Source organism: Brassica rapa, chromosome A06, assembly GCF_000309985.2.
Source record: "Brassica rapa cultivar Chiifu-401-42 chromosome A06, CAAS_Brap_v3.01, whole genome shotgun sequence".
Lineage (NCBI taxonomy): Eukaryota > Viridiplantae > Streptophyta > Magnoliopsida > Brassicales > Brassicaceae > Brassica > Brassica rapa.
In genome coordinates this window covers 10,948,059-10,963,803 of record NC_024800.2, presented here as the reverse complement: position 1 = coordinate 10,963,803, position 15,745 = coordinate 10,948,059, and the positions used below count along the sequence as shown (strand labels likewise).

The following is a 15,745-nucleotide window of genomic DNA, read 5'->3' as shown; positions in this document are numbered from 1 at the left end:
ACCCGAACGAGGTGTTCCCGAACATCCAAGACCCGTAGTTTTTTTTTTTTTACCAAAAACTCTGAATGTTTTATTTAACTTTGAATATTATCTACTATGTTTTATTTAATGTTTTATTCAATTTTAATTTTAATTTTAAATTTTTAAATTTAAATTTAAAAAATTTAAATTTTTTTAAAAAAAATAAATTTTTTCGAAATTCCGAGGGAATGGAGTTCCTCGGAAAATTCCGAGGAACTTTCTTCCCTCGGAAAATTCCGAGGAACATATTTCCCTCGGAATTTTCCGAGGGAATGGAGTCCTCGGAAAATTCCGAGGGAGTTTTGTCCCTCGGAATTTTCCGAGGAACTCCATTCCCTCGGAAAATTCCGAGGGAAATATGTTCCTCGGAATTTTCCGATAAACATTCCGATGAATGTTTTGTCGAAACTTCCGAGGATTTGACCATCGGAATTCCATCGGTATATTCCGAGGAACCATCCGACGAACATATGTTTCTCGGAGTTTCCTCGGAATTTTGTTTCCTCGGAATTCCGTCGGAAATTTCCGACGGAATTCCTTGGAAGTATGAATTTCCGAGGAGATATTTCCGAGGACTTTTTTCGTCGGTATGTCGTCGGAATAGCGTTATTCCGACGACATACCGACGATTTTTTCCCTCAGTATCCCGATGTTTTCTTGTAGTGGGTTGGACGCGGTGGGATAGTCGGACTAAGCGAAAGGTCCGGATACCTGGATTATAAAATAAAAAAAATTTATAATTGTTTCCAGATTCTTTTTCATTTAGTGGATATTTCTTTAGTCTCCTTTATATATTTTCTTTGTGAATATTCTCCACTAAGAAACTAAAACGGAAATTTTTGTGTAAGCCCATATACGGGAAACTTAAAGATTCTCCAGCTTAGCATGCGAGTTGCCAAAGACTCCCGTACAATTATCATGCGAACCACTATTTTCAGTTAATTTTAATATTATTACACAAATATGTAATGTGTTTAGTACTGATGTTACAGTTTTTGGTAATTAAGAAATCGCAGATATTACGAGCTTTAGTTAAGTACTAACGTCAACTACTCTACTCTCCATCTCCCTTTATAAAAACTACTCTCTATCTCTGTTGTAATAAATCCTCCACTTTGTTTCCAATAGATATCTGGAACGTTCTTTGTCAAAAAAAGTATCCGGAACGTTAAATGGAACGTTTTCGCCAAAAAGAAAATGTTTAATGGAACGCTGTAATCGTACCGGCAAATTTGCATGCATGCACATGCGTCACATAAAGGCAAAGAGTGTGACGTACACGCGAATGTATGTATATATGTGCTTAAATTAAATTCTAGTAGACTTTCATGTTTATATCAAAAAATGTATTGCATGTTTTTAAGAAAAAAATCATCAGCCTCTTACTTTTTGTTTTGTTTTGTATATATATACATATTACAAAACGATATTCGTTGGCAACTATTTATAAAATAACATTTTCGCTTGAATATTATATACAATAACATAGAAGCGAATAATTCAGACAGAAACCATATGACAAAGAGATCTCCGTAATCTTTCTTGGAATCCATTGTACTAAAATCTAATAAAGTTTATAACTCCTTCAACTTGGGTTTCTCCACACTATTATAAAATACTTTTTTATGCTACCTTTGTGTTTGGTTAGGTGTGATTGCATACCTGAGTTTTCCCCCAAAAAAAACTTGATCCACCTGACAAGTGACAACTAATTTTAGATGAAAGGTTAAGGTGGTAAAAATAATTATAGACATACGGCTTGATTGTCATTTTTCATTTTTTCCTGCTTTAAAAACATTTTTATATATATTGTTCAAAATTCTAATATATTTGCTTACAAAACCCCTCAATAGTTGAAAATGAATATACTTCTTACTTAAAAGGTTTCGGAGAAACGTATGATTAACTTAGTTAAAGATGAATGTAATCATCAGCTAATGTACTCAATGAGTTTTCGTATAAATTTAAAACAAATAACTATTTTGATTGACCAAGTAGAACGAAAATATTTACAGTATAAAAAAAATTAAAAACTATTACCATTATCATCATTTAATAAAATAAAATAATATTAATGTATAGTTCTAAATATTGTGAATTGTAGACTAAATCTTTCTGCTTATAACTTTAAAATTTACTAGTTGGATGTTCGTGTCCGGTAAGAAGTATAACAGAAACTAGAGTATTGTCTTTAATTAACACATAGCATTGTAAGATTTAGGGTATAAGATAGGAAAGCAAGAACATTTTTTTTTTTCAAATTTGATTACTACATTGGGAAGTACACTTAAGAATTTGAGTATATATACACAATAATATAATGTTATTATGGTAACTAAATTGAATATCGTAAGAAAATTATAAAATTTAAACCAAATAAATATAAACGAACTTTAAAATAAATAAAAACGGAAATTAACAGAGTACCTCGTGATTCCTCGCTGTATATTCCAATAATTTCACGTGCCTAAGATCCAAGCTAAGCTGACCACGCAATAGTACAATATTACTGATTAATAAATCACAAATATCAACTTGGAACTTTGTAATAATATACATTATTTATGTACCAATTTTTAATCCTCGGATTAATGATATGATAAAACAAAAAAAGAAAACATATTTGGAAGGTGACTTTAATACTAAGACTACAAGTTGTAAGATGTGTTTGTTTATTTGACCTGTCATGGTACGTTTTATAATTGTTTGCTACTAAAGTATTTGTGTCAACTGAAACCCAAACAATAATGGCCATTGCCATGCGGGGCTGGCCCTGAGATTTTGGAAGCCGTAAGCTATATAGTAAAAAAATAATAACTTTTTTTACTAATTTGAAAATCTATATCTATGTAATTTTTTAATAAAAATTGGAAGATACATGAAAATATTTCATTCATCAGCTTTACCTAAGATCGAGTTCAGGGGCGGACCCATATACAAATGGGGTATGGCAAGTGCCACATACTAATAATATCAATCCCTTGTGCAAATTTATAAACATATACAAATGATTAGCTCTTTGGCTTAAAATGCTTAATTGTGCCACACCTAATTCAAGTTCGATTGCTTGAACAAAAACTGTGACTCGTGCTTGAACAAACCCTATGTATTTGTTCATTCAACTATTTTTATTTACATGATTGATCATCCTTTTTCTAAATATTTTTTTCTTAACAGCAAACGGCTCTTCTATTACTCAAACTTGAGGTGGTATGAGAAGCCAGACCGGAATAGAACAACCAATAAAACATAATGATCTATGGAAAGAACGTGCATTTCTAAATATTTTTAATATGCTACTTACAACTATATTTATATAACTGCTTTCTTTTCATTCTTTTTAATATTAGTTCTTGACAAAATAAAATTATAGTTATTTATATTTTACTCTAACAATTTTTTTATTAGATTTATTTTTCAATATTTAGATTAAAATAAAAAACTAAAATGAACAGTTGTTTTTTACAATGCCATTATCATGTGCAGTATGTAATTTTATAATATTACTTAAAATTAAAATTTAAAAAACATTTCTTTCATTAAACATTTTTTTCATTTGACCTATTTTATAATAAAATAAGATGTAAATTTTAATAACTACAAAATATATTCTAGTTTAATTTACTAATTTTTATTTGATATATAAATAATTATATATTTAGTGCTTCATATTAAAAAAATTTCTGGATCCGTTCCTGATCAAGTACTCTGTTTACATGCGATCTATCTTCTGAAGTAATCATCCCTGCAACCAAATTTAAAGTCTTGGTAACTGGCATTTGGAATCCTTTCATTGAAACCCTGTTTCGAATGTACAAAAAATTACCATATTTTAACATACACGTACAATTGATCATATTTATGTAAGTATTGTATCTTGGTTGCTAACCTATTAAAAGATAATGATATTGGTTGCCTAGCCAGTTTTCTTTTAATCAAGAACATATGTTTATATATAATTGATGATTACTCATCGTTCAATAAGATAAGACTAATATGATAATACATAAGTTTTGATTGAACATACTTCAAGAAAACTTTACTATATTTAAAATTTTAAATGCCACACAAATATTCAGAGTTTGGCATATAATTCATTGTGTCATTCGTATTTTCATAGTGGTATGTTAATATTTGTTAATTAGTAATTACCGTGGTGGCAAAAATACTACTTATATTTAGATTTAAGTAAGGTTTGGACGTTCTAGCGCGCAACCAGATTCGGTTCGAATTTAATAAGATTTTGGTTTTTCAGGGGCAGGAAATTTGACCTCTTTGATTTTTTTTAAAGTTTGGTTTGAATTCGATTCAATTTTTTTTGGGTTTGGTTCATATATATTAACACATCGAAAACTCAATTGAACCCGTTTTAATCATGGGTTCCGTTCAACATTAGGTTTCGGTTATCCCAATACTTGTTTATGAATCGAAAGTACACACTTTAGTTCACAAATTTTGCAAATTTAAATAATTTACACTAATTCAGGAATGATCGTTAAAAGGAAAAATATATAAACAAATTAAATTAGATGAAACAAATTTATAAATGTAGAAAAAATATTTAAAATTTAAATTAAAGCAACAATGTTTAAACTAAGTAAACATATTAATAGTATAACTTCAAATGCAATTGTCAAAACATAAATATATATTTTGATATTTGACCAATACCGAAAATATATGTTAAACTAAGCATTTGAGTGTGTTTAAAAAAAACTAAGCATTTGAGTTAATTATTCATATAATATATGCTTATTTAGGTACTCATAAGAATCTTAAAGTATGTTGAGTACTTATTTGAGATTTAGTTCGGGTTTGGTAAGAATTCTTTTGGGATTTCAAATTTTGGAAAATATCCATTCGAGTTCGGTTTGTTTAAAACTCATGATCCAAAATAGCATAAAACAAATCTATTGAGTACTTATATCGAATTCGGTTTGGTTTGGATTCGTATTTATAGGATTAAATTTGGTTTGGATTTTCTTATTCGGTTTATTTGCCCACCCTTAAACTTAGTCCATTATAATACTTTCTTTTACTTATTTTTTTATTTATACTGTCTTTTAATTAATTAGTAAATACGATTGTCAGTGTTATGTAAAGCTTTTGGAGAAAATATTACATCGAAACCGAAGCTTTTGTAGCCGAAAAACAAAATTAGATGTTGAGAAGAATTTGATCACCTACACCCAGAAAATACTTGTGTTTGTTTGTAGTACTCTTAAATTAATTTATAGACCATTTCTATTGATTACTTTATCCTTGAAATATAGTTTAATTATCATATCTACATGAATTAAAATAAAAGAATGTTTGATTGATTATTCCAAATTTCTAATTACCAACTGATTGATGTACGTGATATGATATAAAAATACGAGTGAAAGAGAAACCGAAAAACAAACTAACTAATCAAGGAACACTCAAAATAGAAAAAAAATGAACAAGGCTTAGGTTCACCCAATTACCTCTCCTTTTATTACCAATCAAAATGCCACTAAAATTAATAATAAAATTGATTGATTTTATTTTAAAAAATCTGAAATAATTGAAAAAAATAATGACGTCAATTTTAATGATGCTAACGCCACTAACTAAACTCTAAACTTTAAATCTATACCGTAAACCCTAAATCCAAATCCTAAACCCAAACCGTAAATCGTAAACCCAAACCCTATATCGTAAATCAAAATCCTAAACCCTAAACTAAAACCCTATATCCTAAACCCAAATCATATACTCTAAACTCAAACCATATATCCAAACCTAATCCCTACACCCTAAATTCAAATCGTAAACCCTGAATCTAAATCCAATATCCTAAAAGTTTGAGTTAATGTTGATGTTGTTTCTTTAGAGTTTAAGATTTGGGTTTAGAGTCTAGGTTTGGGTTTAGGATCTAGGGTTTGAGTTTAAGGTCTAGGTTTGGGTTTAGAGTTTACGGTCTGGATTTAGGGTTAAGGATTTGGATTTAAGATATAGGGTTTAGGTTTAGGGTTTAGAGTTAGGTTTAGAATTTAGGGTTTAGGGTTTAGATTTAAGGTTTAGGGTTTATAATTTAAAATTTAGTCAGTAGCGTTAGCGTCATTATTATTTTTTAATTATTTTAGATTTTTTTTTAAACTAATAATATATTTTATTATTAATCTATGTGGTATTTTGATTGACAATAAGAGGAGAAGTGAATTTAAATGTTCACTTTAGGGGTGAACCTAAGTTTTGTTCAAAAAAAATACCGATATTATAATTATTTAGCTTCGTTTCAAATAAGACAAAACAAAATTGATTATATTTGCATTTTTTTTTGTAACTTTTATATTTGCATGTTTGTCTGTCCATGCATGCATACATTAGCTTATGTAATATTTCTTGTCAAGTTAACTGATTAATCTTTAATTAACCCCCACCAGAGAAATGATCAGCAGGTAATTGATTAATCTCTATATATTTCGTGGGGTGTTACATGTTATCAGTTATTATTCAAGACTCACTCGTGAATTTAGAGTCCTTGAGTTTGACTATATATAATCATTAATTATACTCGTAATTATGATCTATTTGAATTTTTTTTGAAACCATTTCAAATTTATTTATTAGTTTAGTTTTTCTCTGAAGATGGATTTGTAGCAAACTTGGTGGTTTTATTGATGTTACTTTCGAGAGAAATTGGTGTGGATATAGCTAAAAGCACATATAATTTGTCATATATCATTGTATCTTTTTAATATTTTTATGGTTATAATACCCTTATTTTTATCTCTCTCTCTTCTCCCTTCTATGTGTTCTAATCTCTTTATTTCTCGTACATATTCTTTAAATTATCTTCTAATTCAACATAAATCTTTATTTTTTTATTCTGATTCTTTTGACATCCATAATGTTAATCTTATTATCTCACCCCAATTTCAGTGTACCAAATTCGACTCACAATCAACTTTTAGATAATATATACATTAGTATGTATTTTATTACTTACCTGCTGTTATTTAGATTTTAATGGATTCTTAATGGATACATGGAGTGTTAACTGTTACAAATATATTTGGGGTTATTTGATAGATAACTAATTAATTGTTAATAGTTTCATTAACTGATATATGATTTGTTAATCGATACATTTGTTTGATATATAGATTGTTAGATGATACTGAAATTATTAGCTGATATGTTAGTTGGTATGTAGATTGTTACCTGCTATGTAAATATTTAGCTGATAAATCTAGAGTTACTTGTGTTCGATAAAGCATGAAGACATTTTTGTCCGCACAATATCAAAAAATTACTTTCTTTTTGATTATCCATAATTATGGGCATTTAGCTAATTTGAACTTTAATTGGGTATATTCAACACGTTGTCACTACTTTCAATCAGACACCTAGCCATAATTATTAAAAACAATACCGATATTTTTTTTATCATCATTGATTCCAGAAATTAAGCAAATATGCCAATAAATGTGTGGCAATATATGAACAAGTTAATAATTTAATTTTTTTCAAATTTAACAATCGTATCCTCCTATACTCGTGACCAAAAAAAGGTATTCGCCAACTACAATCAAGCATCATTAGTTCATCACCTTCTAATGTTATTTATTTTTCAAATATTATTTATTTTCTTATTCTGAATGGTGACGGCACGTTAGTGATATAGGGAAACATGAGAATTTGAATAGGAAAAGAAATCATCTTTAATTTAACTGAATATTAATATTATTATTTAGTCAGATAAAGTGGCAACATTTTCCCTAATAATTTTTTTTTTTAAATGCTGGTAGATAAGTGGTAATTTGGGATACGAAATAAATACTTTGTACTGAACTCGATTTTTCCTATGAATAAAGTTGCAGATGACAGATGATTTATCCAGTAACAGATTATTTATCTTTGAAATTAGTCTGAAGACATTCTAAATCAGATTAGATAGTTGAATTCAATTCACTCTATAACATTAGATGTGATTCTTCCAAAACCTCACTTGATAACCGATACGATAAAAAATGAACCTAGCAAGACAAAAAAAAATCAATCGCTAAACAAATTGTGTTGCTAGTTGCCAATAAAATAACAGTTTTTCATTATAAAATTTGTCGATTAAAATCATGTCGGAACAGAAACTATATATTTAGCTACGATATTTAATATTTTTTGCTAAAGGAATATTTACTTATTATATAGTTCTATTAGCAGTGGCATTTGTTTTGGCCGTAAAACCACCACTACTTCCATCGCAAAATTTAGCTACAACTACAAAGATATGTTTTGCTAAAAATCTGTTTTTATGAAACACATTGCCTATCATGAAAAGACTAAATAATAGTATAATTATGTAAATCCCTTTATGTTTTTTTTTTTTTGACAAAGGGCTTCCCTTTATGTTTCTTTACCGTTAAAATAAACACAAACGCCGAGTTTTAACTAACACTTGATTTTTAGGAAACATGCGATAAGAAACATATACGTATTTTCTCATATTAAATTATTCTATGGAGTCAAAATGGTTGAAAATCTTCTTCTTTTTTTGCCAACTTGATAATCTTCTATTTAAACACAAGTTGAAACCGTGTATTCTATGAGTTGCAATCCCTTTCACTTCTATATTATTCCTTTTTCTCTCTTTCTCCTGCCCTGATAATATAAATAGTATACACCAAAAAGCTTACACAGTTCCTCTCACATATCTACATTGATCAAGATCAATAAACCCTAAGATTTATCAATCTCTACCATATTACATACATAATTATGTCTAGCCGAAGGTCACGGTCATCAAGACAAACGGGAACTTCCATGATTAGTGAAGACCAAATCAATGATCTTGTCCTCCAGCTTCATCGTCTTCTCCCCGAACTTGGTAACAACAACAGACGCTCTGGAAAGGTACAATGATCTAACCTGCAGTTCTTCATTTAAAATGATTTATTTTCAATGATCATATTGGTTTTTTTCTTTCTTTATTTACTCTAATTTTTCTCCATCAAACGAAAGTGAACAGTATAATTTTTACTTGTATATCTACTTATTGCATTCAAATTAGAGCCTTTAGTAAATTAGAACCATAGAATAGCAAAGTCTCGGAGTTTAATTATATGCAGAATCGAACAAGAAAAGCCGATATACTAACTTTCAAACTATAAAAATGGTTTAAACACACACACAAACATGTACACCTAATCTTAAATACCGTGAATTCGTGAGGACTTCTCACCTTTTTTAATTTGGTATACTCAGTGAGAAAATTATATTTACCTTTCACAAATGATTTAATTATTTTGGATAATTCGTGATTTTCTTATAAACTATTTTATAAACTCATTGTTTATTAAGAAAAAGTTAGAACGGATAAATATGATAACACATTTTGGTTACATTTCAGGTTTCAGCATCGAAGGTATTACAAGAGACATGTACTTACATAAGAAACTTGAACAAAGAAGTGGATGATCTTAGTGAAAGATTATCTCAACTTTTGGAATCAACTGATTCAGCTCAAGCTGCACTCATCCGAAGTTTGCTTATGTAGTGCAATGAATCACAGAATTCTTTTTTTTTCTATAAATTGTCTTCTCAGTTTTAATTTAATCACCGTGTTATTGTATTTTAAAGTGATGATCATTCTGGCCTTTGAGTTCTCTCGTCTATAATGTTTTTTTCTTTCTATTTAGGGTTTTCTTTGTCAGTTATTGAACGAACTACCAAGCAACTGGTTGGATTTATGTTCACATTATTTAAGGCAAACAAGTTTCTCAGAATTGTCCTCTCGTCAGACATCAAGAATATTGTATATAACAAGAGAATATAGATATATAGGCATATAAAGAAAAAAAGGACGCCAAAAAAGTTTGAAACAAAAAAATACAGCCGAATAAAAAAGTATAGTTTGTTAGGAACTATACCAGTGACAAAGTTCATATATATTTGATCTGAGCATGGTTTAGGACCAGGGGGCAATTTAAACTAATATTATTACATACATTTTATTTTCAAATATTTCTTTTTTTTTGAACAAACCTTTCATTAATAAATTTCAAACTTCAAACAGGTAGCTTAAGTAGAGTAGTCTTAGCTAAAGCATCTGCTTCCACGTTGTTTAACCTTGATACATGAAAGAAAGAAAAAAAGAGAAATAAAGGTACTACAAAGTTGAGAGATATCAAATAACACTCTCTGAGTTTCGGTGATCTTCTCCTTGTTTGAAATGGCCATGACAAGAGATTTGGAATCTGACCAGATGATCAGTTTACTCAAATCCAAAGACCGTGCTGCCTTGAGGCAAGCCTTAACCGCTAGAGCTTCTGCAACAAAGGCAGAGCCGACACTGCTGCGGCATAGTGTTGTTGTTGGCATCTTTAAAGATGCAGCCAAATCCTCCGCCACTGGAGTCAGCATTCCACGCTGCATCTACAAAGCATTGAGCCTCTGAAACCGTTATTCCACATGAGGTACTTGCGTCTTCAGACCTGGAGCTCAACTTGGTTGTTCCTGCTGATCTGCCTGCCAAATCCTGGCCTCTTTAACTGCCAGCGATACTATTTCCTGCTCTGTCATTCCTCTCTTGTCAAAGATAAGTTTATTGCGTCCTACCCATAGGTACCAGAAAATCCAGGGGTATAGAGATGTGCCACCAAGGCCCGTTGGCGGTAGGTTGATCATTCTCCGACTTCCTTGCAGCAAAATTCCTGGAGATGTGACAAAAGTCGGGTCTGGCTTTGACATTGTTGGGACCAGGTTCCATACATTTATCGCGAATGGGCATTGTAAGAGTACATGTCGTTCCGTATCAACCAATCCACATCGCTTACATCTTCCTTCCACTTCTACTCCTCTTCTCATCAAGTTTGCTCCCAAAGGTAGAGCGTTATTTTTGATTTTCCACATGAAGTGTTTAAGTTTAGGGAAAGTATTGACTTGCCAAACACATGATCTTCAGTTGAACTCATTATCTTCGTGTACATGGTTCACTTTGGAGAGGCCATAACCCATTTTGGTTGAATATACTCATGTTCTCTCTTGTAGCCAAACCATTTCGTCTTTCATACCAAACTCACTTAGGATCCGTCTCGTGATTAAGTCCTCATACTGAAGCAAGTGGAGTCTGATTGCATCCAACTTCCATTCTTTAGATACTGAGTCGATCAGGTCTGCAACTTTAAGCTCCTTGTTATCGTTTGTTGGGGGTCCTATTGGGCATAGGGGTTCCTTGGTCGATAGCCAAGGATCCAACCAGACATTGATGTTTCTCCTGTTCCCACTATCCATCCTAGGTCCTTACAGAGAACTTCCTTACCAACCAAAATGTCTCTCCACCCGTGTGAAGCCGACTGTGGGCTCTCGGTATTTAGAAAGGAGTTGGAGTGGCAGTATTTTCCCAACAACGTTTGAGACATGAGTGATGCTGGATACTTCAGTATTTGCCACACAAGCTTAACCAAGAGAGCATCATTGAATTTCTCTATTTCCTTGAACCCCAAACCCCCTGCACCTAGCGGAAGAGTGAGTTTTCTCCATGAAACCCATGATATTTTTCGAAGATCCGGTTTATCATCCCACCAGAATCTCGTCAAAATTGTTTGGATCTGCTTGATAATGACGTAGGGATTTTGAAACACGACATAGTGTACAAAGGCAGAGCTGATAGTATCGCCTTAAGGAGTACCAACTTTCCAGCTCCATTAAGGACCTTGATGACCAACTATGTGCCCTTTGTCTTATCCTGTCAACAATTCCCGCAAACACATCTTTCTTCTTGCAGTTAAAATACTTTGGGAGGCCTAAGTATTTCCTGATGCCTCCTTCTCCTGAGATTCTAAGGATTTCCTTCACCCGGCATCTCGTCTCAATAGGTGTTTTTGCAGAGAAAGTTACGGTTGACTTTTGTAGGTTGATGCTCTGTCCAGAGACCGATTCGTACTTCTCTAGGATATTAGCTAGCTCCCGACATGTTGCTTGATCACTCCTGCAGAAAAACATGGTGTCGTCCGCGAACAAAAGATGATTCAGCGATGGAGAGTTGCGAGCCACTTTTATTCCTTGCATCCTTCCTTCTTCTTGCGCTTTCAAGCATAACCCGGAGAGTACTTCCGAACATAGTATGAAGAGGTAAGGGGATAACATGTCACTTTGACGGATGCTTCTCGAGGGCTCGACGCAACCGTGCGCACTGCCATTAACTAAATAAGAATAAGACACTGAGCTCACACATTCCATGATTCACTTCACCAAAGTTTTATGGAAACCAAACTGAGTCATGACATCTCGCAAGAAGCTCCATTCCAACATGTCATAGGCCTTACTCATGTCCGTTTTGATGGCCATTGAGCAATGCTTCTTGGCAGCTGAGGTTCGGAGGTAATGAAGCAATTCATGGGTAATTAGGACGTTGTCGGATATTGATCGATCCGCTACAAAGGCAGACTGGTGTGGTGATATGAGCACAAAGAGTATCAGCTTGATACGCTTGCATAAGATCTTAGCAATGACTTTGTGATGAGTGGAGCACAACGCAATGGGTCTGTAGTCCATAACCATTTTAGGCAACAAAACTGCCCTCCCACCGCGTAAGGCCACCTCCTTTTCACAATTGTCTATCAGGTCGTTGAAATCTCCTGTCACTAGCCATGCATCCTCTTTACCTTCACCTAGACAGGTTAGTCTCTCCTACAGGCTGGCTCTTTCTTCTACCCGTGGCACTCCATAGATAAAGGTAATGTAGGTAGGTTCAGGCCCGGTTGTGACTCCGATATCTATGAAGTTTGCTGAGGAGTCTAGTATTTCAACATCCACATATTCCTTCCATGACAGTGAAAGGCCGCCACTTAAACCAATGGACGGGACAGTAAAGTGGTAAGTGTAGGGGTATTCGCAAAGAGCTTAAAGACAATTTTATCTTAGTTTTTGGTTTTCATTAAGAAGATGATGTCTGGAGACTTCCTAAGGCGGAGATCCCGCAGACGACGAACTGTAGGGGTCCTGCCAATCCCTGACAGTTCTAACTCATAAAGGCTAGGGAAGAGTGCTTGGGTCAGACTGAAAATCTGCCCCTCTTCTTGCCATTGCTGGGATAAGCTGAATTGGTGGGTTGTTTAGTTGCCGCCTTACTCCTGAACCGACTGTTTGGAAAGCACCCCTAGTTGTTACAGCATTAGTAGAAACCTTACACTTTGGTGAGTTCTTGGTGATTTTGCGCTTCTTGATAGTAACTCCCTGAGGAGGGTTCTGCATTACTCTTTTGCGGCTTTGGGATTGAGGTTTTTCAACCATCTTTCTTTTCCCAGTAGCTTTTGTTGCTGCTGCTCTGACTTTTCTAATTGGTATGCTTACAGCAATAGGTAGGTTATAAGAGGGGTCTGCATTCTCTGAGACCCATGAAGCATTCCTTGTAGGATTAGCGTGAATTCTATCCTCACTTAAGGTCCTGATGGGGGAAACTTGAGGTAAAGAAATTCTTTCTCTAGCTCTTAGAGTCTTCCAGAATCAGAGTTAGCTGCTCCATTACGGAGTAAAAGTACTCTTTCAGTAGGTGGGGTTAAACGTTGAAGTGCAGACGCGCGGTTTTGAGATGCATTATTCTTGCCACCATAAAGAGGTTGAGGAGTTACTGAAGTTTCCAATCGTTGTAATGCTGATCTTCGCTCCAGGGGTGAAGGTTCAGACTCTCCCACAAGGGGAAATATCAGATTTGTTCCAGGTTCTTCCATTCCTTGTGAGGCAGGTTTGCGAGTCTGGGAAGCGTTAACTTCTTGACTAAACATGGCTTCTCGTTGTGGCTTTGGTGAGGGTGTATCTGATGTGTGGGACTGATTTTCTTTTTCCACCCATACTCTGTCACCTAGGCGTGAATGAACCCTGGTATGTCCTCCCGAGAGTCTTTGGGAAGCATGGAGTCGAGGAGAGACTATTGTATTCAATGGAGTTCACGCAGTAATTCTGGTACCAAGTGAGGCAGCAGATGAGTCTCATCCAGCATGAGAATGATACGATCTTTGTCGAGGAGGTGATCTGCCACGGGTTACATCAGGCCGGCAAAACAGCTCTTGTTCTCTACCCTGGGAGTTACCATATCTTCGAGAGCTATCGATCCTTAAATTATTTCATGCTTTCCTCTCGTCTATGGTTCTCCTATAAGCCTCAAGATGCTCACGGTCACGGGTCTTGGTTTGATTAATGCCCCTGTAGTTAGGGTGGGAGGCTCTAGAGCTGGTATTAGAGGGGGCAACCGGAGTTTTCATGCTTGAGGGAATATAATAGGAAGCAATGTTTCTCTAACTTCTCATAATTGAGTTCCACTTTCCTGATTTCACCAGATAGTAGTGTGGTATCTAGCATCATCTCTAGGGGTTTGAGGCCATTGATGCGAACTCTCACCTTGCAGTGATCTACGTCTTTCTTTTCCACCACCCCGAGTTCCGAGCCCACAGCGTGAATCTCTTGTTTAGTCCAGTAGTGTAGGGGGAGGCCATGTATACTTATCCAAAAGGAGATGTCTGATGGGAAATCGCCAGCTTCACTAGGTTTCCACATTTGAAGTAAGACCATCCATCTTTTAAAGTGGAAAGGGCCCTTGTTAAGGATAGCTTGAAGGTCTTTTTCAGATTCAAACTTGAATTGGAAGAGGAGGAGGCCGAGATCTCGGCCAGTGAAGTGTCCAACAACAGATCAATGTTGCAAGAAAAAGTCTACCAGAGCCCTAGTATTCTGGACTCCTAGGTTAGTTACTCACCCTATGAGTGTGAACTTGTTTTCCTTAATTAGGGAGCTTGGGTTTTCAGCTGGAATGACCACCAGGTTGCGTCGGGATTGCTTGTTCGAGAGAGAGATACTTTTTCCTTTTTCAGATCTGGAGTATCTTTGTGCCATTTGGTTGGATTAAAGATTTTGCATTCCAGTGAGCGGAAAAGAGATTCGACCAGCAAAAGAATTTTTAGAAGATGTAATAAGTGAAATACACAGAGTAGTATTGGTTCGCCAATGGTAAGAAACATAGCATTCAAGTCTCTACCAACACAGCACATAGCTGTAAGATCGCTGGATAAAGAGGTCTAAGAGGCTTCAATCAGACATATGAGAGACATCAGCTAGGGAAGAGCTTCACCGGTCATTTCGACAGCGCTAGCCTTCAGAATTCCGGCGGACTGTAGCCGGAAGCGGTCCCGCCGACCCGGGTCGGGGGAAGAACCCAGGAGTAAGAGATCAGAGAAGCGAGAAGACCAACGGTTAATGCCGCGAAAGGCAAAAATTTAAAAAGGTGGTAAAAAAGTTTAGTGGTTTAATACCAAAAATGGAAAAACCAGGTGCGAAAGTAAAATTGTGGGCCTTGAGACCGATGAATAAAGACCAAGCTCGACGTCTGGGAGAGAATTGACAACAAAGACGTTTATATTTGATTATTTTCAAATATTTCATAATTTCAAAACTTGTTCATATATCTAATATTCTTGCTCATAGTATATCTAATATTCTTGCTCAAAATGAGAGTATTTATGTTCACTCATGTATCTTTTGTATAGTTTCAAGGATTCTTGTGAAGAGGGGATTAAGTTCTTGCTTCTTTCAAGAGTTTGTTTTTTTGTTGATCAACTGCTTCCTTCAAGAGTTATATTGGGGAAATCAGATATTGTTTTTCCTTAAGAGTACTCGGCAACTAATCATATCCGAGTCTTCAGAGTCTGATCCGGGTGTAGACAGTTTGATATCTCTGAAATAGTATGTTATTGTTTGGACCACA

General features: G+C 34.3%; 1 protein-coding gene across 1 annotated transcript; it reads left to right on the top strand.

Annotated features, from left to right (window-relative positions):
* Nucleotides 1-502: 502 nt before the first annotated feature.
* On the top strand, nucleotides 503-9,877 carry LOC103873210 (transcription factor PRE4). Its single transcript, XM_009151631.2, has 2 exons — nucleotides 503-8,901; nucleotides 9,398-9,877. The coding sequence occupies exons 1-2, from the start codon at nucleotides 8,767-8,769 to the stop codon at nucleotides 9,542-9,544; spliced, it is 282 nt and encodes a 93-aa protein (XP_009149879.1). The 5' UTR covers nucleotides 503-8,766; the 3' UTR covers nucleotides 9,545-9,877.
* Nucleotides 9,878-15,745: the final 5,868 nt, after the last annotated feature.